This window comes from Oncorhynchus clarkii, chromosome 9 (genome assembly GCF_045791955.1).
Source record: "Oncorhynchus clarkii lewisi isolate Uvic-CL-2024 chromosome 9, UVic_Ocla_1.0, whole genome shotgun sequence".
In the NCBI taxonomy this organism is placed as follows: Eukaryota; Metazoa; Chordata; class Actinopteri; order Salmoniformes; family Salmonidae; genus Oncorhynchus; species Oncorhynchus clarkii.
In genome coordinates, this window is record NC_092155.1 from 60216545 (window position 1) to 60241084 (window position 24540).

General features: G+C 42.0%; 1 protein-coding gene across 3 annotated transcripts in view; it reads left to right on the forward strand.

Moving 5' to 3' along the window:
• The first annotated feature begins 2070 nt into the window (after positions 1-2070).
• The window catches only part of LOC139416652 (coiled-coil domain containing 187), a 44027-nt gene continuing 21557 nt past the window's right edge, over positions 2071-24540 (forward strand). For 2 of the 3 annotated variants that reach the window (XM_071165583.1, XM_071165585.1), the window contains exons 1-5: positions 2071-2387; positions 3404-3514; positions 18152-18214; positions 18319-18454; positions 18741-18831. In XM_071165583.1, coding sequence (XP_071021684.1) covers positions 3466-3514; positions 18152-18214; positions 18319-18454; positions 18741-18831 — 339 coding nt within the window. In that variant the 5' untranslated portion in view covers positions 2071-2387; positions 3404-3465. Of the gene's footprint in view, positions 2388-2813; positions 2851-3403; positions 3515-18151; positions 18215-18318; positions 18455-18740; positions 18832-24540 lie in introns of all 3 variants that reach the window. The other variant, XM_071165584.1, reaches the window with a different exon arrangement.

Genomic DNA, 24540 nt, shown 5'->3' on the forward strand with positions numbered 1-24540 from the left:
CGTTCATCTGTACAAACAATATTACGCAAGTATAAACACCATGGGACTGTGAAGATGCTGGAGGAAACAGGTATAAAAGTATCTATATCCACAGTAAAACAAGTCCTATATTGACATAACCTGAAAGGCCACTCAGCAAGGGAGAAGCCACTGCTCCAAAACCACCATAAAAAAGCCAGACTATGGTTTGCAACTGCACATGGAGACAAAGATCATACTTTTTAAAGAAATGTCCTCTGGTCTGATGAAACAAAAATAGAACTGTTTGGCCTTAATGACCATTGTTATGTTTGGAGGAAAAAGGGGGAGGCTTGCAAGCCAAAGAACACCATCCCAACCATGAAGCATGGGGGTGGCAGCATCATGTTGTGGGGGTACTTTGCTGCAGGAGGGACTAGTGCACTTCACAAAATAGATGGCGCCATGAAAAAGGAAAATTATGTGACATCAGTCAGGAAGTTAAAGCTTGGTCGCAAATGGGTCTTCCAAATGGACAATGACCCCAAGCATACTTCCAAAGTTGTGGCAAAATGGCTTAAGGACAACAAAGTCAAGGTATTGGAGTGGCAATCATAAAGCCCTGACCTCAATCCTATAGAACATTTGTGGGCAGACCTGAAAAAGCGTGTGCGAGCAAGGAGGCCTACAAACCTGACTTAGTTACACCAGCTCTGTCAGGAGGAATGGGCCAAAATTCCCCCAACTTATTTTGGGAAGCTTGTGGAAGGCTACCCGAAACCTTCAACCCAAGTTAAACAATTTAAAGCCAATGCTACCAAATACTAATTGAGTCTATGTAAACTTCTGACCCATTGGGAATGTGATGGCTGAAATAAATCATTCTCTCTACAATTATTCTGACATGTCACATTCTTAAAATAAAATGGTGATCCTAACTAACCTAAAACAGGGACATTTTACTTGGATTAAATGTCAGGAATTGTGAAACACTTTAGCCAAATACATTTAAACTCAGTTTACGTAAACTTCCGACTTCAACTGTAGGTCTTCCATCGAAGTTGCATGTTGTACCTCGTTTCCCTTCTTCAGTGAAAAGTAGTTATTTCATTTATAATTGAATTAATCCATTAAATAAATACTAGGAACTATAAAAATATTTTCAAATAAACCAAATTTGCCTTAACACAGTAGGACTAAATGTTTCCTAACGATATCACAATTTAAATATAGCCTACTGACTACTCAATTGGATCAAGTACATCTTGGCAATTATTTTATTGTATATAATGAAAATATCTGGGGTAGACACTCAAAAATCCCTTCTGCCGCTTGTTTAAAAAAATAATAAAATTTATGTCTGTGTCGCTGCCGAGCTCTCAAATACCGGTGCCAGTCTCTCACTATACAAACGGTCACTGCAATCCGGATTCCTTGGGACTTTGACATTTAACCAATTTACATGTATACTTGATAGAGGTATGAACATCCCAAAGATCCCAAATAGCAACTATGAACTCCCCTGAAAGCCGTGAACACAACTCTTATTGGTTGTCTGATGTGGAAGTTGTAACAACACAGTTTGTGATTGGCTGAAAACATGTATATCTGTATACAGAGAGATAAGATAACATAACATGCCATTAGGTGTTGAGGGAAAGACAGATTATCTATAGATTAGGCATCATCTTTTCTAGGCCATTAGCCATAACAGGAAATACACAAGCCATAGGCTATAGTACAAGGTGGCTATGTTCCAAAGTCTGCTTGCACAGAAACATTGTACGTTTCTAACATTTATGGTTGAGATTTAATTAATATAAATATAAACTATGCACATTATCACTTTCACGCGATGCAGGCATCACACAGACTTTAGTAAGGCGTTGGTGTCATGTAAATCAGAAAACGAAACGCAGACTTAGTAAGGCTTTGGTATCATGTCATGTCAGGTGGAACGGTTGCCTAGGCATATATGTCCCTTATCACCCCCCATAACTATCTCCAGCCAAACAACTTCACAGTGAGTGAGCTAAGCTTTTCCTGGGCCTTGATAATGACTCTCAGTTCCATTGCACATAAGAGTCATTGGACGAAGACGTCTTCTCTGTATAGGGTAGTTTTGCAAATAGCCCTAGCTTGCGCTTGGTCTGAACATTAAACCGCGTCACTTGCGCTATGGTTTTGGAAGCATAATGACCTCGGCGATTTTTTTTTGTAGCACACCTTTATGGGGCTAGTGCTCCCACACGGCCATATGTTACAGCGCGTGTTTACGGAAAACAGACGGAAGACAGTCGACTACCTGCGCTAATTAGCTATCTGAATCTCACCTGTGTGTAAATAGAAGATGGACGCCACAAACGTGTGTCACTGAAAAATACTGTCAGCTGTAACTGTGTCTAAAAATACGGTTAAAACAGTGTACAGTAAGTATGTATTTTGAATTCGTGAAATAGTTGTTGATGTGATATGAGAGTAGAGGGATTTGTTTCTAGAACTGTACCGCAAAAAATAATCAATCGAATTATCGTTTAGATGGCGTATTGGACTGTTTTGGCTTACAGAATATGTAAGGTCCTTGGACTATAAAGGAGGCTCATTTAGTCCATTATTTGTCCTTGATGGCGTGCCATCAAACTATCAGCTTTGTTTCATTGATAAACTAAAAACATAGTTGTGTCAGATCTAAATAGATGCCGGGAATAGGTGTATCGAATGTATCGGAGACTATAGTGAACGTAAAACGATAACTGCGGATAAAGTGTCTGGAAAATAGACAACCGCAACAAAATAATCAAAAGTTTTCTCAACTACCATGTTTACTTGTTGAATGTTATTTTGTGTGCACGAAGGCTACAAACTATATTCAGGATAGTGCTGCGGATACAGGTAGGTAACAGCTGTAGGTTTTGTTTGTTTTTGTTTGGGCATGTTTTTAGCGATTGATTGAGCTTGACAGACACGCATTAAACCGTTGTTGATCTTTATATTAAGTTGACAAAGAGCACGTTGTCTGTATCGCCATTATCATACAAAACAAATACGTAATTGCATCGTTGTGCATTGCATTTGTAATGGAATTCTGTACGTGTTGTAGCATACTGCTGTGGAAATTCGTTCCGAGTTTCTCGAACTGCATGTAACCGCCATGCAAGTGTTACATGGGGGTTACATTTGTAGCTATTGTCATAATAGTTTTAGAATGTTTAACATACATTTAGTAGAGTTCATAGGAATTATGTCATTATAGTGTGTGCTTCAACGGTTTGCCTGCAGTAGACTTCTGTGCATACATAGACACATTTGAACAAAGGATTAAGAAAGTCAAATGCTGAATGTGCCCTCCTTGCAATAACAAAGAGTAACTACTGCAATTCAATGTTGAACATGACTGTTCTATGCTACTGGACTCATTTGTCTTTATGTACCCTTCATTCCCCAGGGTCTCTGTACTCTGATCCGCCCTGAGGGCAATGAGGCTGTGACTGCCATTCTCTAGCAGCCATGACAGAGCTGGAGATTGATCAGTCCCACCTGCCACGGGTCCAGGAAGGTATGTAGAGGACCAGACTCACTGGCCAGACCGTCATGTGTGTGTGTTTAGAAACATAGGTGTAACACATCATTTGATTTGAAAGGCCAGGCCACAGATACCCTGACAGTCCGCCGCCCTCACTAAGACTTAAAAGAATGTGCGACTTTAAATTGCTGTGAAAATAAAAAAGCCAGACCCTCATTACATAGACCCTTGAGGGATTTGGTTAAGGAAGGAAGGCTGGCATTAGTTAGCTACCCAGCATCCTTGTTAAGTGTTTCAGCAGAGGGTTACGTGTTGTTGCCATGTCCCTTTCCACCAGCGCGTTGTTTTGTTTTCATCTGGGATAAGAGGTGCTCATGCGATGTCTTAGCATGGCAGGCAGGACTGTACACTGTCAAAGCCCAGACTGGTCTGTAGCATGTGGCTGCAGATAAGAATTGCCTGTAGTGTGATGGCCATTCCAGATACACTCCCTCTCTGATTGCAGCTGAGTGTAGAAGTTGGTCCCACTGGAAAGGTACTGTGTGTGTGTGTGTGTGTGTGTGTGTGTGTGTGTTAAAGAGGCCAAGTTTCCTTAACTTGGTACTTTTTTGTTGCCACTTGTCGCAGTACTTTGACACAAAGTTACTGATTTCTACCCATGGGTTCTAATTTTCTTACATTATGAAATTAGTAGGTTGTGGCTTGGGTGGATTAGCTTTCTTTGGCATTTCTGCATACATGCTAACTCATGAGCAGGACAGCAATAGATTTCCAGATAATTTCCCTTTCTGCTCTTGTTTCCATAGACAATGAGCAGTGTGTAAGTGCATTTTCACGGTTCATTAAGCAGCCAGCTGTAGACTCTGTTGGACCCCTATACTATTCACTAAAACAATAGCAGCATTCAAACATGTCTGATCATGCTAAACTTTCCCTTAGAAATCTATTTTTACTGAAATGTTTTCAGTGTTCTCATTGTTTTACACTGAACAAAAATAAATGCAACATGTAAACTGTTGATCCCATTTTTCATGAGCTGAAATAAATAATCCCACAAATTTTACATACTCACAAAAAGCTTATTTCTCTCAGTTTGTGCACAAATTTGTTATCATCCCTGTTAGTGAGCCTTTCTCCTTTGCCAAGATAATCCATCCACTTGACTGGTGTGGAATGTCAAGAAGCTGATTAAATTGCATAATCAATACACCTTGTGCTGGGGACAATAGGCCACTCTAAAATGTGCAGTTTTGTCACACAACACAATGCCACAGATGTCTCAAGTTGAGGCAGCGTGCAATGGGCATGCTGACTGCAGGAATGTCCACCAGAGCTGTTGCCAGATAATTTTAATGTTAATTTCTCTACCACAAGCTGCCACCAACGTCGGTTTAGAGAATTTGGCAGTACCATGTGTAACCAAGCCAGCCCAGGACCTCCACATCCGGCTTCTTCACCAACGGGATGTCGCACTTGGTGAGGCAAATGGTGATCACGCCAGATACTGACTGGTTTTCTGATCCACGCCCCTACTTTTAAAAAAAAGGTATCTGTGACAAACAGATGCATGTCTGTATTCCTAGTCATGTGAAATCCACAGCCTAATGAAGGCATGCTCGTTCGTCCGTGTGCTCATGTTGATTTTGTCCATCCACACCAGACGCGATCAGGACACGCAGGTTGAAATATCTAAATGAACTCTGAACCAATTATATTACTTTAGGAACAGGTCAAATCACATGAAACATTCATGGCCATTTAGCTAGCTAGCTTTCTGTTGCTAGCTCATTTGCCCTGGGATATAAACATTGGGTTGTTGTTTTACTTGAAATGCACAAGGTCCTTTTTTCTGGCTCTTTGTAGAATTTTGAGTCACACAAAATTGTGTGTTCTCTATGACAACTAATGCACAGATAAAAGGGGAAACATGGGGAGTTTACTAGAAACTAACTTTCAGTCTTCTTATTCTTATGTGGACTTTATATGGCAGTTGGCAACCAACTTTAAGGTGCATTACCACCACCTATTGGACTGGAGTGTGGACCTCCGTTCATCTTTCAATCACCCACATGGGTATATGCTCCTAAATAAAACAATGGGTTGAAGAAGGGACATGCATCGCGTCAATTGTAAAAATAATTATATATATACACACACACACACACGGTGTATTTTAGCGCCTGGCTATGCATACGCACGTGAGCAGTTTAGATGAAAGGATTGTATGTGCACATTTTTTTGCAGCGCACGTAATGCGAGCGGTGTGGTCAGCATTTTATATGAACTGTAACTCAGTAAAATCTTTGAAATTGCATGTTCTGTTTTTAAATGTTTCTTCAATGTAGTTTGGTTTACTCAAAATAGTTAAGTTAACATCCTGTGGGTTGTATTTATGCATCAGTTTCCTGAAGTGTGGTGTTCTCAGTGTCCCACTTCTCCTCACCTCATCCTAGAATCTCAGCCAAGTCAACTTGCTTTGTTTTCACTCCCCTCTTATCTGTTCCTGTTTTATTTTTTTCTTCTATTCCTCTGGCTGGGTTCCTGATATATCCTGCCTCACAGGGGGAATGTAGCTCTCTAAGGAATGCCTCCCCCCAATCCCCATCCCAGTTACTCTTTCTCCCAGTGACTCTCTCCCAGTCCACACAGCCCACCCCTCTCTGTGACCGCTCTATCAGTGTCTGAGCACACAGGAGCTGATGGTCCCAACTCTTGTTAAAACAGTCCAACACAGAGAGGGATTGAGCGGAGTGCGATTTAAGGTTTACAGAACAGGGAATAGCAGTAAAAACAGACTAGTGGGGAGGGAAGCAGTGAGGGGGTGCGTGGGTGATGGGGATTTGGCTTTAAATAGAACCCCTCGTCACTTTCTCCCACTCTCCCTCCTCCACTTCTTTTGTCTGCCAACCACTTTACATCATCCACTGGCCAAGTGGCTGGGTAGATAAAAGCAAAATGGCTGTGTTCCTTTTGGAACACCAGTCGCTTCCTCTCACTGGAGGTTGGTTGGATAGATTTGCATTCTACTCACATTGTTTAAGTACCAGTCATTTTCCTAATGCATGATTGACATCCTCAGTGGGGGAAGATTAATGATAGGGGAAGGTGTTTTTACCCACAGGTCACAAAGTTCATTGCTGCCTGCTTCTGGCTCTGCACTTTAACTTTAACCTTTTACAGTCCCTTTCCCTGTAGAGGCGACTGTCTGGAACCCTCATTAACCTCTTTCTGTATTGCTTTCAACCTTTCGGTCTTTCAGAAACCCTGGCTGTCCTCCCCCTGACTCCCTCACCGTGACAATCTGATACCCTTCTAACCCCTACCCACCAATTCGTCCTTCCTATATTCGCCACTACCAATTCCACGTTATATTTTACTCCCTATCCTCTTACGAAACAAGTCGGTGCCTTTGTAAAGAAGCTTAACGTCCCCTCCCCTCTAAACTCACGTAAAGATCTCCTGGGTCGTTCCATGTCATTTCAGCAAGCCATGACCCCTATCATCTGAGATTGTTCTGAAATAATTTCTTTAGTTAGGCCCAGATAAGATAAGCATTCCTGCAACATTTATTTGGTTGAAAGACTATTTGAACCTTGAAATTAAGCTAGTTGATTTGCACCCAAATTGACCATTTTAGTTTTATAGGATTCATTTTTGTTGAAATTGTCAAATGCCACCCACGGATCCCTTACACCCCATGCCAATCCCACCCTAACAACTAGTATATAGTATCAATTCTCTGTCTGACGAGTCGTATGGCGCTGCGGCTTGGAGTATTGTTTCTTCATCTTACGCAATGTATTCACAGTAAATTTTTCACAATTCATCTGTACAGAATTTTTTTTAGTAATTGAAGTTGTTAGGTTTATGTCCCATCCTACATCCTGATATTACCCGTTTCTGTCCACTAGAACCTGGTCATAAAATCAAAAATCACATTAGGATAGTTCACCCAAATTACAAAAATGGCATATTGGTTTCCTTACCCTGTAAGCCAGGTGTTCCCAAACCTTTTTTTTTCCCTCGACCCCATGTTTATATAATAAAAATCGAGACCCTACCATGTAAAAACAGAAAAAGAGTTCACTAAGAATACGTTACATAGGAGGAAGAAACAATACTCCGAGCCGCAGATCCATACTGCTTGTCAGACATAGAGAACTGATACTATATACTCATCGTTGAGATGTGGCGGGTCCAAATCGGATGTTAGGTACTATATTTATATGAATCCTATAAATTGAAATGGCCAATTTGGGTGCAATTAATTATCATAATTATTCAGTCCAAATTATATTTCAACAAAATAATGTTGGGGGAATGCTAATATTTCTAACAAAAAATTCAGAACAATCTTGAGGTGGTGGGTGTCAATCCTCTTTCTTGTGCTTTTTGAGGTGGCCACATAATTGTTCTGACTCTATCCTCCCCACCCTGAAAATGTTTTCTTTGTTGTGGCCACTGAGTACTTCCTCCCAGCCCTGTCATGTAATACCTGTCTCTCTATTCTTCCCATCCACACCCTTGGATGTGTAACTTGAGCTTCGTTTTTAAAGGGTTGACTGAGTTCCAGAAAACGAGTTAACCCACATGGTGGACACACCTACACAGCCTGTCAGTCACTTCCACTGCTCTAGGGCCTGAGTGAGTTGAGCAGTCTTTGTTTAACATGATGATTTTTTTTTTTCAAGAAGTTTATGGCTTACTTGATTTTTTTTTTTTCTTCCTGGAGTTTGTCCCATCCATTTAATTTATCTTGAGTATGTTGAGGCATGGAGAAAGACTTAAACTCTTAAGCTGTTCTGGTTCAAAGCCCTATAGTCACATAATCTGTGCATTCTGTGAAGACTGGACACATAAGGGCAGCTGGCTGATCCATTTTGTTGCATAATATCTTGAGCCACACGGCAGGTAACTGAATGGTGTGTCTGGATGAGGTTTAAAGCTGGGGTTAAACCGTGAATGCTGGTTAGTCTCAGACTGACATTCATCCACAGTGATAGTGGAATTAAATGTGTCTGGGTTTAGTGGTCAGGAAGTGTGGTTACCTTTTGACTTGCGGTATTGTCGAACACGTTTGCATGTTGTTGACCTCTAAATGACCAAATTGACCAAAAAGAAACACCCTTCCTTCCCTGTTTTACAACAAGAAAGGGGAGACATCCTCAATTTCACTGGCTCTGTGAACTCCGGTTGCTTGCGTGAACCCACCATGGGTCATGGTATTGTTAGAGCGGGGTGTAGTGTAGCTACGGAGGCTTAAGTCTACTGGAACAATTTAGAACAGCGAGATGGAGTGGAAAGGAAGAGGAGGATAGAGACAGACAGGGAGAGCGACAGAGTGGTCATTCACTGTTAACATAGGCTCTGCTCTGCCAGTTCATGCTGAGAATCTTGTTTACACAGACATGGTCCAGTCTTGTTAATAGGTTAAGCAGTGGAATTATGTGTGTTTAATTGTAATTGACATCTCCTGGCTTAGTGGCTTTCCCTGCAAGAGAAGACTGCTGCACAAACCATCCTCCTAGTGATATCGCTTCTTATTTACATGGGAGTTTCACTAAATCTTGAGCAAATCTGCTCAGAACATACATACATACAGTTGAAGTCGGAAGTTTACATACACTTAGGTTGGAGTCATTAAAACTTGTTTTTCAAACACTCCACAAATTTCTTGTTAACGAACTATAGTTTTGGCAAGTCGGTTAGGACATCTAACATGACACAAGTAAGGACATGACACAAGTAATTTTTCCAACAATCCTTTACAGACAGATTATTTCACTTATAATTCACTGTTTACAAGTTTACATACACTAAGTTGACTATGCCTTTAAACAGCTTGGAAAATTACAGTAAATGATGTCAAGGCTTCTGATAGGCTAATTGACATAATTTGAGTCAATTGTAATGTACCTGTGAATGTATTTCAAGGCCTACCTTCAAACTCAGTGGCTCTTTGCTTGACATCATGGGGAAATCAGTCAAGAAAAAAACATTGTAGACCTCCACAAGTCTGGCTCATCCTTGGAAGCAATTTCCAAACGCCTGAAGGTACCACGCTCATCTGTACAAACAATAGTATGCAAGTATAAACACCATGGGACCATGCAGCCGTCATACCACTCAGGAAGGAGACTCATTCTGTCTCCTCGAGATGAACGTACTTTGGTGCGAAAAGTGCAAATCAATTCCAGAACAACAGCAAAGGACCTTGTGAAGATGCTGGAGGATACCGGTACAAAAGTATATCCACAGTAAAACAAGTCCTATATCGACATTACCTGAATCGGCCGCTCAGCAAGGAAGAAGCCACTGCTCCAAAACCGCCATAAAAAGCCACACTATGGTTTGCAACTGCACATTGGGACAAAGATCGTACTTTTTGGAGAAATGTCCTCTGGTCTGATGAAACAAATATAACTGTTTGGCCATCATGACCATCGTTATGTTTGGAGGAAAAAGGGGGAAGCTTGCAAACCAAAGAACACCATCCCAACCCTGAAGTACGTCAGTGGAAGCATCATGTTATGGGGGTGCTTTGCTGCAGGAGGGACTGGTGCACTTCACAAAATAGATGGCATCATGATGTAGGAAAATGATGTGGATATATTGAAGCAACATCTCAAGACAAAGTTGTAGCAAAATGGCTTAAGGACAACAAAGTCAAGGTATTGGAGTGACCATCAGAAACCCTGACCTCAATCCAGTAGAACATTTGTGGGCAGAACTGAAAAAGCATGTGCGAGCAAGGAGGCCTACAAACCTGACTGTTACACCAGCTCTGTCAGGAGGAATGGGCCACAATTCACCCAACTTATTGTGGGAAGCTAAACAATTTAAAGCCAATGCTACCAAATACTAATTGAGTGTATGTAAACTTCTGACCCACTGGGAATGTGATGAAGGAAATAAAAGCTGAAATAAATCATTCTACTATTATTCTGACATTTCACATTCTTACAATAAAGTGGTGACTGACCTAAAACAGGGAATTTTTACTTGGATTAAATGTCAGTAATTGTGAAACCTGAGTTTAAATGTGTTTGCCTAAGGTGTATGTTTTATTTTCTATTCATTTTTTTTAAACAGGTAGGCTAGTTGAGAACAAGTTCCCATTTACATCTGCGACCTGGCCAAGATAAAGCAAAACAGTGCAAAACAGTGCAACACAAACCACACAGTTACACATGGAATAAACAAACACAGTCAATAACACAATAGAAAAAGTATGTGTGCAGTGTGTGCAAATGAGGTAAGATAAGGGCAATAAATAGGCCATAGTGGCAAAATAATTACAATTTAGCAATTAAACACAGGAATGATAGATGTGCAGAAGATTAATGTGCAAGTAGAGATACTGGGGTGCGAAGGAGCAAAGACAAAAAATAAAGTTGGATGGGCTTTTTACAGATGGGCTTTTTACAGATGGGCTATGTGCAGTGATCTGTGAGCTGCTCTGACAGCTGGTGCTTAAAGTCAGTGAGGGAGATATGAGTCTCCAGCTAATTTTTGCAATTTGTTCCAGTCATTGGCAGCAGAGAACTGGAAGGAAAGGTGGACAAAGGAAGAATTTACTTTGGGGGTGACCAGTGAAATATACCTGCTGGAGCGCGTGCTACAGGTGGATGCTGCTATGGTGACCAGTGAGCTGAGGTAAGGTGGGGCTTTACCTAGCAAAGACTTATAGATGACCTGGAGCATACAGGTTGCAGTGGTGGATAGTATATGGGGATTTGGTGCAAAATGGCTGGCACTGTGATAGACTGCATCCAATTTGCTGAGTAGAGTGTTGGAGGCTATTTTGTAATTGACATCGCCAAAGTCAATGATCGCCAGCATAGTCAGTTTTACGAGGGTATGTTTGGCAGCATGAGTGATGGATGCTTTGTTGTGAAATAGGAAGCCGATTCTAGATTTAATTTTAGATTGGACATGCTTAATGTGAGTCTGGAAGGAGAGTTTACAGTCTAGCCAGACATCTAGGTATTTGTAGTTGTCCACACATTCTATATCTGAACCGTCCAGAGTAGTGATGCTGGACTGTGGGCAGCGATCGGTTGAAGAGCATGCATTTAGTTTTACTTGCATTTAATAGCAGTTGGAGGCCACAGAATGAGAGTTGTATGGCATTGAAGCTCGTCTGGAGGTTAGTTAAGTGTCCAAAGAAGGGCCCGAAGTATACAGAATGGTGTCGTCTGCGTAGAGGTGGATCAGAGAATCACCAGCAGCAAGAGCGACATAATTGATGTATACAGAGAAAATAGTCAGCCCGAGAATTGAACCCTGTGGCACCCCAATAGACTGACAGAGGTCCAGACAACAGGCCCTCTGATTTGACACGCTGAACTCTGTCTGAGAAGTAGTTGGTGAACCAGACGAGGCAGTCATTTGAGAAACCAAGGCTGTTGAGTCTGCCAATAAGAATACGGTGATTGACAGAGTCGAAAGCCTTGGCCAGGTCTATGACTACAGCTGCACAGTATTGTCTTATCGATGGCGGTTATGATATCGTTTAGGACCCTTGACCAGCTCGGAAACCAGATTGCATAGCGGAGAAGGCCTTAGAAAGGCAGGGTAGGTCTTCGACTGAGGAGTGGCTTCCGTCTGGCCACTCTACTGTAAAGGCCTGATTGGTGGAGTGCTGCAGAGCTTGTTGTCCTTCTGGAAGGTTCTCCCATCTCCTCAGAGGAACTCTGGAGCTCTGTTGGAATGACTATCAGGTTCTTGGTCACCTCCCTGACCAAGGCCCTTCTCCCCCGATTGCTCAGTTTGTCCGGGGCGGCCAGCTCTAGGAAGAGTCTTGGTGATTCCAAACTTCTTCCATTTAAGAATGAGGCCACTGTGTTCTTGGGGATCTTCAATGCTGCTGACATTTTTTGGTACTCTTACCCATATCTGCGCCTTGACACAATCCTGTCTCGGAGCTCTACAGACAATTCCTTCGACCTCATTTGTGTGTGTGTGTGTGTGTGTGTGTGTGTGTGTACAGTGGGGCAAAAAAGTATTTAGTCAGCCACCAATTGTGCAAGTTCTCCCACTTAAAAAGATGAGGCCTGTAATTTTCATCATAGGGACACTTCAACTATGACAGAAAATCACATTGTAGGATTTTTTTATGAATTTGTTTGCAAATTATGATGGAAAATAAGTATTTGGTCACCTACAAACAAGCAAGATTTCTGGCTCTCACAGTCCAGTAACTTATTTTTTTAGAGGCTCCTCTGTCCTCCACTCGTTACCTGTATTAATGGCACCTGTTTGAACTTGTTATCAGTATAAAAGACACCTGTCCACAACCTCAAACAGTCACACTCCAAACTCCACTATGGCCAAGACCAAAGAGCTGTCAAAGGACACCAGAAACAAAATTGTAGACCTGCACCAGGCTGGGAAGACTGAACCTGCAATAGGTAAGCAGCTTGGTTTGAAGAAATCAACTGTGGGAGCAATTATTAGAAAATGGAAGACATGCAAGACCACTGATAATCTCCCTCGATCTGGGGCTCCACACAAGATCTCACCCCGTGGGGTCAAAATGATCACAAGAACGGTGAGCAAAAATCCCAGAACCACACGGGGGGACCTAGTGAATGACCTGCAGAGAGCTGGGACCAAAGTAAGAAAGCCTACCATCAGTAACACACTACGCCGCCAGAGACTCAAATCCTGCAGTGCCAGTCGTTTCCCCCTGCTTAAGCCAGTACATGTCCAGGCCCGTCTGAAGTTTGCTAGAGAGCATTTGGATGATCCAGAAGAAGATTGGGAGAATGTCAGATGAAACCAAAATATAATTTTTTGGTAAAAACTCAACTCGTCTTGTTTGGAGGACAAAGAATGCTGAGTTGCATCCAAAGAACACCATACCTACTGTAAAGCATGGGGTGGAAACATCATGCTTTGGGGCTGTTTTTCTGCAAAGGGACGAGGACGACTGATCCGTGTAAAGGAAAGAATGAATGGGGCCATGTATCGTGAGATTTTGAGTGAAAACCTCCCATCAGCAAGGGCATTGAAGATGAAACGTGGCTGGGTCTTTCAGCATGACAATGATCCCAAACGCACCGCCCGGGCAACGAAGGAGTGGCTTCGTAAGAAGCATTTCAAGGTCCTGGAGTAGCCTAGCCAGTCTCCAGATCTCAACCCCATAGAAAATCATTGGAGTTGAAAGTCCGTGTTGCCCAGCAACAGCCCCAAAACATCACGGCTCTAGAGGAGATATGCATGGAGGAATGGGCCAAAATACCAGCTAACAGTGTGTGAAAACCTTGTGAAGACTTACAGAAAATGTTTGACCTCTGTCATTGCCAACAAAGGGTATATAACAAAGTATTGAGAAACTTTTGTTATTGACCAAATACTTATTTTCCACCTTAATTTGCAAATAAATTCATTAAAAATCCTACAATGTGATTTCCTGGATATTTTTTTTTTCTCATTTTGTCTGTCATAGTTGAAGTGTACCTATGATGGAAATTACAGGCCTCTCTCATCTTTTTAAGTGGGAGAACTTGCACAATTGGTGGCTGACTAAATACTTTTTTCCCCCACTGTGTGTATGTGTGTGTATATATATATATATATATATATATATATATGTGTGTGTGTGTGTGTGTGTGTCTTTTCCAAATCATGTCCAATCAATTGTATTTACCATAGTTGGACTCCAAGTTGTAGAAACATCTAAATGATGATCAGTGGAAACTGGATGCACTGGTCTTCAATTTCAAGTCTCATATGAAAGGGTCTGAACACTACTAAATAAGGTATTTCTGAAAAAATATACCTTTTCGCTTTTTCATTGTGTGTAGATTTGTTAAATGCTTTATTTTAAAATGTGGAAAAAGTGGTCTGAATACTTTCTAAATGCACTGTAAAATACGTGCATACACATGTTGGAAAAGCTCTGACTTTGTTGAATGTGAATTGAGTTGGAGTTGAACTGAGGAATAGGAGATTTTGACTGGGTGGAGCCTTTTGTCTATCAAGCATGTGGTGTATATTTAGTTTTATTCACCATGTCAGCCCCTGAGTGAGTTTTTTTAAATCCACACTGCAGACAGAGAAGTTTAGACCCTCTCAGGCTGTTGTAAACCACTTAGATGAAACAACCCACCCACTGGTCTCTTAACTAGCTATTAAAACAAGTTCAGAGGACGGGAGCAATACAGTGGTCATTTTTCTACCTGAAGTTTCAAGTGTTTTGCTCCACTTAAACCTTTAACAACCATCCTCCTAATTGGCCAGTTAATATCCTGTTACTAACCATGAAGTACGCCTCTACACATCAGGCATCACTTTCTCTCTGTGACCTACTCTCGTAATATCTCTCTCTGTCCCTCTATTTGACTTTCTGGTGGCTTAAGAACTGTTGGGAGTGGTTAATGGTAGTGATGCACCGATATAACATTTTTGGCCGATACCGATTACGGATATTTAACCTTTTTTGCAGCCTTTTAAGCATTCTAGTACAGTTAAATAGTTAACACACACAGTGGTCTAAGGCACTGCATTTCAGTGCAAGAGGCGTCACTACAGTCCCTGGTTCGAATCCAGGCTGTATCACATCCGACCATGATTGGGAGTCCCATAGGACGGCGCACAATTGGCCCAGCGTTGTCCGGGTTTTTGCCGGGGTAGGCCATCATTGTAAATAAGAATTTGTTCTTAACTGACTTGCCTAGTGAAATAAAGGTTACACACACCACACTGACCAAAAAGTTAATTTGTTGGTATTTACACATGTCCCCATTACCAGTAAAACATAATCAAAACCTATTTATTTCACTTACTTGCTGTGCTGTTTCGTTGTTAATTCGTTCAGTCGTTTCATTCTCAACCAGGATTTCTATGCTACACCATTTGGGTCTTTGCGTGTCAAATAACACTTGTTGACCAATCAGGACCTGAATATGATTGCACGTCACACAATTTAACGCGTTCATAAATTTTTTTACATAGTTATTACACATTGATTACACTATCACTCGTATTTCATCTGTCACAACGATTCATCATACCTATGCTATGATGCTGGGAAAGTGGTCTCGCGCAGCTGCTGTGCTGGTCATAAAAAAAAAACACTAGCTCATGGATGCAAACAATGTTCTTCCCTAAAAACATAGAAAACGACATCTGTTTCAGTAGCTATATAGTTAGCTTGCTACCCGTGATTGGGAGTCCCACGGTTCATCTATGTGAAGCTAGCCACAATAGTGAACTTAAAAGTATGGCAAAATTCTACTATTTGTATTTGTTTGCATCACTGCCAATGACATACTTTTATGTTGAAGGCAGACCGCAAATTCCACTTGTGCCTAATCCTTATTGTGGCTAGCGTCACAATACAACCCAGTCAGGTCGAGCCTCACTAGCCAGATGAAGCTGGCTGGCTGCTTATAACGTTAGCTTTGGGCAACAGGGTTAAGTAGCTGGGTAGCTATTTATTTTTATGAACTGAAGTTCAATTTCAATAGGCAAACAACAAGTGGCAACCTAGATTAAACTTACTCACAAGGATTCCTAAATCATTGCTAAGAATAATGAAAATTACTGCAGTTTCTACTGGTCATTGTTTTCAGGCTTGTTGTATTGGTGCTAGCTAGGTACCAAACTAAAGTTAGCTACCCCAGAAGTTACGATCAAACAAATGATGCTTTATTACCAACTCGGTATTGTAAACACATCCTTCGTGGCCGATGTTTGCGTGTTTGCAGACTTTTTTTGTACAGCTTTGACAGTGCTACTGTATTTTTTTTGACACTCAAAAGACACAAACGGCGTCCCATAATATGACAGTATGTCGTGAAGCTAATAGCAGTGATGCTGTTACTGTGTAAATCCGGTAGGGCTTTGTCAGAAAAATAATGCACTTGGTTGTGTTAACCGGTGCTCGACCAGTCGGCGAAAGCCAACATCACCCACGACAGAGAACGGTTGATTGTCAAGGGCAATGAATTCCATTATCTTGGCTTTAATGGATTTCACCTTTGAGTTCTCTCTCTGAAATGTCCTTACTCTTTCAAATGATTGCTCGACTTGACTGCTCGATCCACACAGCAGACATTGTGGGCTAGTTTAGGAATGCTGTGTTGCACGTAAGCGTAACATTTTACATGGCTTCATTACGTCATGTACCTTCATTATATAGGTATGCACGTCGGTATCGGCCGATACCGATGTTGGCATTTTTAGCTAATATCGGCCGATTCCGATAGGTTCACCAATATATCGTGCGTCCCTAGTTAATGGTGTAGTAAACTGATATGCGGTATTGCCATGTTCGGCAGGTGGCCAGGTCTGTGATATCTCGGTCACTGATGGGGGAGCTGTGGCTGTGTAACACAGTCGGACCATAATGCAGCAGGGTGATTTGATTTGGGGGTCAGAGGTCAGGAGTCTTTAAATGCTGCTGTGGAATGTCTTGGGGCCCCTGCCGGCACCTGCAGGGCAAGGGAGTAGGTACTAAAGATATTTTCTGCACCAACTGCTCTGTCCCCTGCAGGAAAGGGTCTGACGGTCTGTTTAGAGACCTTTTTTTTTATGCTTTTCACACATAAAGACAAATATACCACAGAGTTCAAACATGACACTTTTTATTAATTAGAACGTGACAAAAAATAAATAGTCAATTAATTCAATGAATTTCATTCTACACTAAATTCTCCCCTGTGTATTGCTGTTTGTGTAAGAGTGTAAAAAGGTTGCAATGCATAGGAGGCTGGTGGGAAGAGCTATAGGAGGATGAGCTCATTGGGATGAATGGAACAGTCAAATATGTGGTTTCCATATGTTTGATGTGTTTAATACTGTTCCATCAATTCCATTCCAGTCTTTTACAATGAGCCCTATAGCTCCTCACATCAGCCTCTGTTGAAATAAAGTCTGTGGCTGTAGAGAGGAGTGACAGTAGAGGCACTGAAAGACCTTGGTGGGGCCCAGGCCTGGCCCAGCACCCGGTTAATAACAAGTTTGTTACACTGCAGCTGATGACAATTCCAGGCTGGGTGTTCCTCTGAGACTCACTGGGCTGCCCTCCAGCTCCAGCCACTTTGGTCATCACACTACAATAATAGATCTGTCCCAAACATGATCTGACCTGTCCCAAACATGCAGAGATGGCTTGTGTTGTGTGAATAGCTGCCTGTTTAGATGTAGGCTATTTAATGACCTGTATACCTTTCCATTGGCCTCTAGTGTGATTGGGACATCATGCAATGGATACGTTTTGTTGTGGTCTGAGGGGCACCGAGTGCTGTGCCAAAAACATCAACTGCCCACTACATTGTGTCTCTCTCTATTGATTGTCATAAAAGACAAGCGGTCATTTCTTTCTCAAGATATGGCCACATTTTATGACATTTGAAATACGAGTTTAAAATGTGTTACTAAGGTGCATTTATGTCTATAATAAAGCCCTTTTTGTAAAAAACAACAACTCAATAAACTAGTTCTGATTGGCTGGGCCTGGCTCCCCAGTAGGCCCACCCATGGCTGCACCCCTGCCCAGTCATGTGAAATCCATAGATAGGGCCTAATTCGTTATTTTCAATTGACTGATTTCCTTATTAACTGTAACTAAGTCAAATCTTTGAAATTGTTGCATGTTGTGTTTTTTTTATATTTTTGTTCAGTATAGATTGTTAAAATGCCTCATGTCCTCTCCTTCAGTGTGCCATGCTTTTGCTGTCCTGGAGGATGGAGCATTGGCACAAAACCTACAGGAACAGGAAAGTAAGTCCAACATCCCACACACCCCTCACAGTAGTCTGTCAGAGTTACTGTAGTAGGTGGTCCATGGCTGTGTTTGTGTAACCCTGTGTTCCCCCCTGTTCCAGTTGAGCAGTACTACACCACCAACATCCAGAAGAACCAGCTGGTGCAGAATGACATCCGCATCGCCAAGAGGCTGCAGGATGAGGAGGAGGAACAGAGAGCTCAGCACAGAGCCCTGAGCCAGGCGTCTAGACAACTGTAAGGGCACTGTGTTCATTTAAATAAACACTGCTCGCATGCAGGCACACACACATTTTTCACCTCACTCTCCATGTACCCTCTGTGTGTTTATTTTATTGTACACTCTGTCACTATGTAAAAAAAACTATCTAGACTGTCTCCATAAACAATTCCTCCATAATCTAAACGATGGGTGTACTTGTGGACCCCTGGCAATATTGTACTTACTGTATATGATACACAGGGTGGTTTGGTCTCTGACAGTAATCCATGCCCCTCTCCCCTGTCCCTTCTGTGTACCCAGTGAGGAACAGGATTCGAAGTATGCCCGGATGATCCAGGAGGAGATCCAGAGATGTGCTGATGAGGCTCGCAGGAGGGAGCAGGAGGATGAGGTGAGCTGCAGATGTCTTCTAATTTGATTTGAGGAGAAACTTGAGGTTCATAGTGGTTCTTTACAATACTGATAGTGTACTCACTACTCAAGTGGATTTCCACTAGCTTTCTGTAGATAATGGAATGTCATCATTTGAGTTTCCCCAGGGACCAAATGGCTCGAAATACAGTATAATGTGGCTCTGTATTGAATGAGGTCACAGTGGGGCTGAATGCTGCACTCTCTGGGCCAGGGTTTACCCACTCACCCACCCACTTTATCTACTCAACACTGGGAGACATCAATCTGAGCAGGCTCAAAGGCCACCACAGAGACAACCTGTGATCTATTATTAATCTGAATGACAAGTTAAGCAGTTTCCCTGATAATTTACTGTAGGTTATGCTCCATCCCTCCTGCTCTGTCTCACTGAAGGTTAGTGTGAGGAGAAACATGCTAGGTAGATGCAGAGGCTTTATCTCTACCACTTTGTACAATATCATGTCTAAAATGAGTGCATGTAAGTTTCCACTTTCATGTATCATCTAGATGGTCAACTGTAGAAAAGTAGCAGGAATTTTTAATCTACTGTGTTAGAAAGGAGGTATTTGACGAAGTGATCAGGGAGTTTCATGAAAAGGAGCTTCCTTTTATAGATGTAGCTTCTTTCCAGTAAGTTGTAGATAAACTGACCTCTGACCCAGACATAAGGAGAACACCCATCCATTACCTCTCTGCTTCTGCCATAGTAGTAAGGCCAGACCAGTCCCTACTATGCACACAGGAGCCAGGCCAGGCCTCACAATATACACAAGCTGGAGTAGACACAGAGAAGGAGTTGTGCATGTTTGAGCAAACATTCAGTGCGCCAGTATAGGACTGTTTAAAGCTAGACTCTTTAGTTGCTACATCAATATTTGGACTTCTAAATTAATTATATTTTATATATATATATATATATATATATATATATATATATATATATATATATATATATATATATATATATATATATATATATACCTGATTCTTGAAGAATAGGACTTATCCAGTGCTTTCAAGAAGTAGTCATACCCCTTGACTTACTCCGCAAGTTGGTGTTACAGCCTGAATTCAAAATGGGTTAAATCTGGGTTTTTTCTCACCAATCTACATACAATACCCCATAATAACAAAGTGAAAACACATTTTAAGAAATGTTTGCAAATGTATTAAAAATGAAATACGCCAATACTAATTTACATATGTAAGTATTCAAGCCCCTGAGTCATTAATTTGTAGAAGCACATTTGGTGACAACTATAGCTTTAAAACATCTTGGGTATGTCTATCAACTTTGCAAATCTGGTTTGGGGATTTTTCTTCCTTGTAGATTTCCTCAAGCTCTGCTGTTCACCGCCTCTCCCCATCTAATTTAACAATCTTCCAAGTCTTTCCAAAGATTTTCAATGAGATTCAAGTCTGGGCTTTGGCGGGGCCATCAAGGGCTTTCACATTCTTGTTTCGATCCATTTCAGCGTTGCTTTGGCTGTATGCTTGAGGTCATTGTCCTGTTGGAATGTAAATCTTTGCCCCCAGACTAAGGTCGCTTGCCATCTGAAGCAGGTTCTCATTAAGGATTTGCCTGTATTTGGCTCAATTCATTGTTCCCTTTAATCTGACCAGTCAGTCTCCCAGTCCCTGCTGCTGAAAAGCATCCCCAGAGAATGATGCTGTCACCATCATGCTTGACGGTAGAGATGGTGTTATACCGGTGATGAACTGTGCCTGGTTTTCTCCAGAGATAGCACTTTGCATTCAGGCCAAATAGTTTAATTTGTCTCATCAGACCACAGAATCTTTTGCCCAACGATGTGAGTCTTTCACGTGCCTTTTTGCAAACCGTAGGCATGCTGTCATGTGCCTTGTTCTTAGGAGTGACTTCCGTTTGGCCGCACTCCCATAAAGCCCAGATTGGTGCAGAGTCTGGGTAGTTCCATTATTTTTTTCCTATTTCTCAGTAATGTAGACAACTGTGCTCTTGGAAACTTTCAACACTCTAGAAATGGATGTATACCCTTCCTCAGATATCCAGTGCATTTGGAAAGTATTCAGACCATTATCTTTTTCCACATTTTGTTACTTTACTGTTTATTCTAAAAATGGATTCAAATGTTTTTTTCCCCTCGTCAATCTACAAACAATAACCCATAATGACAAAGCAAAAACAGGTCTTAGAAATTTTAGCAAATGTATTTAAAAAAAAAAAAACAAGGGAAATGTCACATTTACATAAGTATTCAGACTCTTTACTCAGTACTTTGTTGAAGCACCTTTGGTGGTGATTACAGCCTCGGAGTCTTCGGTATGACACGACAAGCTGGGCACACCTGTATTTGGGGAGTTTCTCCCATTGTTCTCTGCAGATCCCCTCAAGCTCTGTCAGGTTGCACAGCTATTTTCAGGTCTCCAGAGATGTTCGATCGGGTTCAAGTCTGGGCTCTGACTGGGCCATTCAAGGACGTTGATACTTGTCCCGAAGCCACTCCTGTGTTGTCTTGTTGGAAGAATAACTTTTGCCCCAGTCTGAGGTCCAGAGTGCTCTGGAGCAGGTTTTCATCAAGGATTTCTCTGTACTTTGCTCCGTTCATCTTTCCCTTGATCCTGACTAGTCTCCCAGTCCCTGCTGCTGAAAATCATCCCCACAGCATGATGCTGCCACCACCATGCTTCACCATAGGGATGGTGCCAGGTTTCCTCCAGATGTGATGCTTGGCATTCAGGCCAAAGAGTTAATTCTTGGTTTCATCAGACTGAGAATCTTGTTTCTCATGGTCTGAGTCTTTAGGTGCCTTTTGGCTTGCCCCACCACCACAGAAAGCACTGGGCTAGGCCGAAACACATTTTTGAGCTGCCTCACTCAAGAAAACAAAAGAGACCTTGTTTGTATGTGGCTTTTTTAACTCAATTATTTATATATATATATACACACACACACACACACACACACACACACACACACACACACACACACACACACACACACACACACACACACACACACACTGCTCAAAAAAATAAAGGGAACACTTAAACAACACAATGTAACTCCAAGTCAATCACACTTCTGTGAAATCAAACTGTCCACTTAGGAAGCAACACTGATTGACAATACATTTCACATGCTGTTGTGCAAATGGAATAGACAACAGGTGGAAATTATAGGCAATATAGGCAATATAGGCAGGATGCCTGCAACATCCTCCAGCATGACCGGTTTGGCGGTGGGTCAGTCATGGTGTGGGGTGGCATTTCTTTGGGGGGCCGCACAGCCCTCCATGTGCTCGCCAGAGGTAGCCTGACTGCCATTAGGTACCGAGATGAGATCCTCAGACCCCTTGTGAGACCATATGCTGGTGCGGTTGGCCCTGGGTTCCTCCTAATGCAAGACAATGCTAGACCTCATGTGGCTGGAGTGTGTCAGCAGGGGAACCACCCGTTCCCCAGACCTGAATCCAATTGAGCACATCTGGGACATCATGTCTCGCTCCATCCACCAACGCCACGTTGCACCACAGACTGTCCAGGAGTTGGCGGATGCTTTAGTCCAGGTCTGGGAGGAGATCCCTCAGGAGACCATCCGCCACGTCATCAGGAGCATGCCCAGGCGTTGTAGGGAGGTCATACAGGCACGTGGAGGCCACACACACTACTGAGCCTCATTTTGACTTGTTTTAAGGACATGACATCAAGGTTGGATCAGCCTGTAGTGTGGTTTTCCACTTTAATTTTGAGTGTGACTCCAAATCCAGACCTCCATGGGTTGATACATTTGATTTCCACTGATATTTTTTTGTGTGATTTTGTCAGCACATTCAAACTATGTAAAGAAAAAAGTTTTTATTTATTTTTTATTTTTCCTTTATTTAACTAGGCAAGTCAGTTAAGAACAAATTCTTGTTTTCAATGACGGCCTAGGAACAGTGTGTTAACTGCCTGTTCAGGGGCAGAACGACAGAACGTCAGCTGGGGGGGTTTGAACTTGCAACCTTCCGGTTACTAGTGTGTGTGTGTGAATGACGGGTCACCCCTGCTTGACGTAGATTTACAGTGGCTTGCAAAAGTATTCCACCCCCATTGGCATTTTCCTATTTTGTTGCCTTACCACCTGGAATTAAAATTGATTTTTATAATTTGATTTACACAACATGCCTGCCACTTTGATGAAACAAGCAAGAAATACAATTTTTTTTTTTTACTGAACTTGAGCGTGCATAACTTTTCACTCCCTAAAAGTCAATACTTTGTAGAGCCACATTTTGCAGCAATTACAGCTGCAAGTCTCTTTGGGTATGTCTCTATAAGCTTGGCACATCTAGCCACTGGGATTTTTGCCCATTCAAGACAAAACTGCTCCAGCTCTTTAAAGCTGGATGGGATCCGCTGATGTACAGCAGTCTTTAAGTCATACCACAGATTCTCAATTGGATTGAGGTCTGGGCTTTGACTAGGCCATTCCAAGACATGTTTCCCCTTAAACCACTCAAGTGTTGCTTTAGCAGTATGCTTAGGGTCATTGTCCTGCTGGAAGGTGTACCTTCGTCGAAGTCTCAAATCTCTGGAAGACAAACAGGTTTCCCTCAATTTCCCTGTATAAAGTGCCATCCATCATTCCTTCAATTCTAACCAGTTTCCCAGTCCCTGCCGATGAAAAACATAATGTTCTCAGGGTGATGAGAGACGTTGGGTTTGTGCCAGACATAGTATTTTCCTTGATGACCAAAAAGCTCAATTTTAGTCTCATCTGACCAGAGTACCTCCTTCCATATGTTTGGGGAGTCTCCCACATGCCTTTTTGGTGAACACGAAACGTGTTTGCTCATTTTTTCTTTACGCAAAGGCTTTTTTCTGGCCACTCTTCCATAAAGCCCAGCTCTGGAGTGTACGGCTTAAAGTGGTCCTATGGACAGATAGTCCAATCTCCGCTGTGGAGCTTTGCAGCTCCTTCAGGGTTATCTTTGGTTCCTCTCTGATGCCTGCCTTGTCTGGTCTATACATTTTGGTGGGAGGCCCTCTCTTGGCAGGTTTGTTGTGGGGCCATCTTTGTTAAAAAAATTATAAGGGATTTAATGGTGCTCCGTGGGATGTTCAAAGTTTCATATATTTTTTATAACCCAACCCTGCTCTGTACTTCTTCACAAATGTGTCCCTGACCTGTTTGGAGAGCTCCTTGGTCTTCATAGCTTGCTTAGTGGTGTTGCAGACTCTGGGGCCTTTCAGAACAGGTGTGTGTGTTTTATATATATATACAGTGCCTTGCGAAAGTATTCGGCCCCCTTGAACTTTGCGACCTTTTGCCACATTTCAGGCTTCAAACATAAATATATAAAACTGTATTTTTTTGTGAAGAATCAACAACAAGTGGGACACAATCATGAAGTGGAACGACATTTATTGGATATTTCAAACTTTTTTAACAAATCAAAAACAGAAAAATTGGGCGTGCAAAATTATTCAGCCCCTTTACTTTCAGTGCAGCAAACTCTCTCCAGCAGTTCAGTGAGGATCTCTGAATGATCCAATGTTGACCTAAATGACTAATGATGATAAATACAATCCACCTGTGTGTAATCAAGTCTCCGTATAAATGCACCTGCACTGTGATAGTCTCAGAGGTCCGTTAAAAGCGCAGAGAGCATCATGAAGAACAAGGAACACACCAGGCAGGTCCGAGATACTGTTGTGAAGA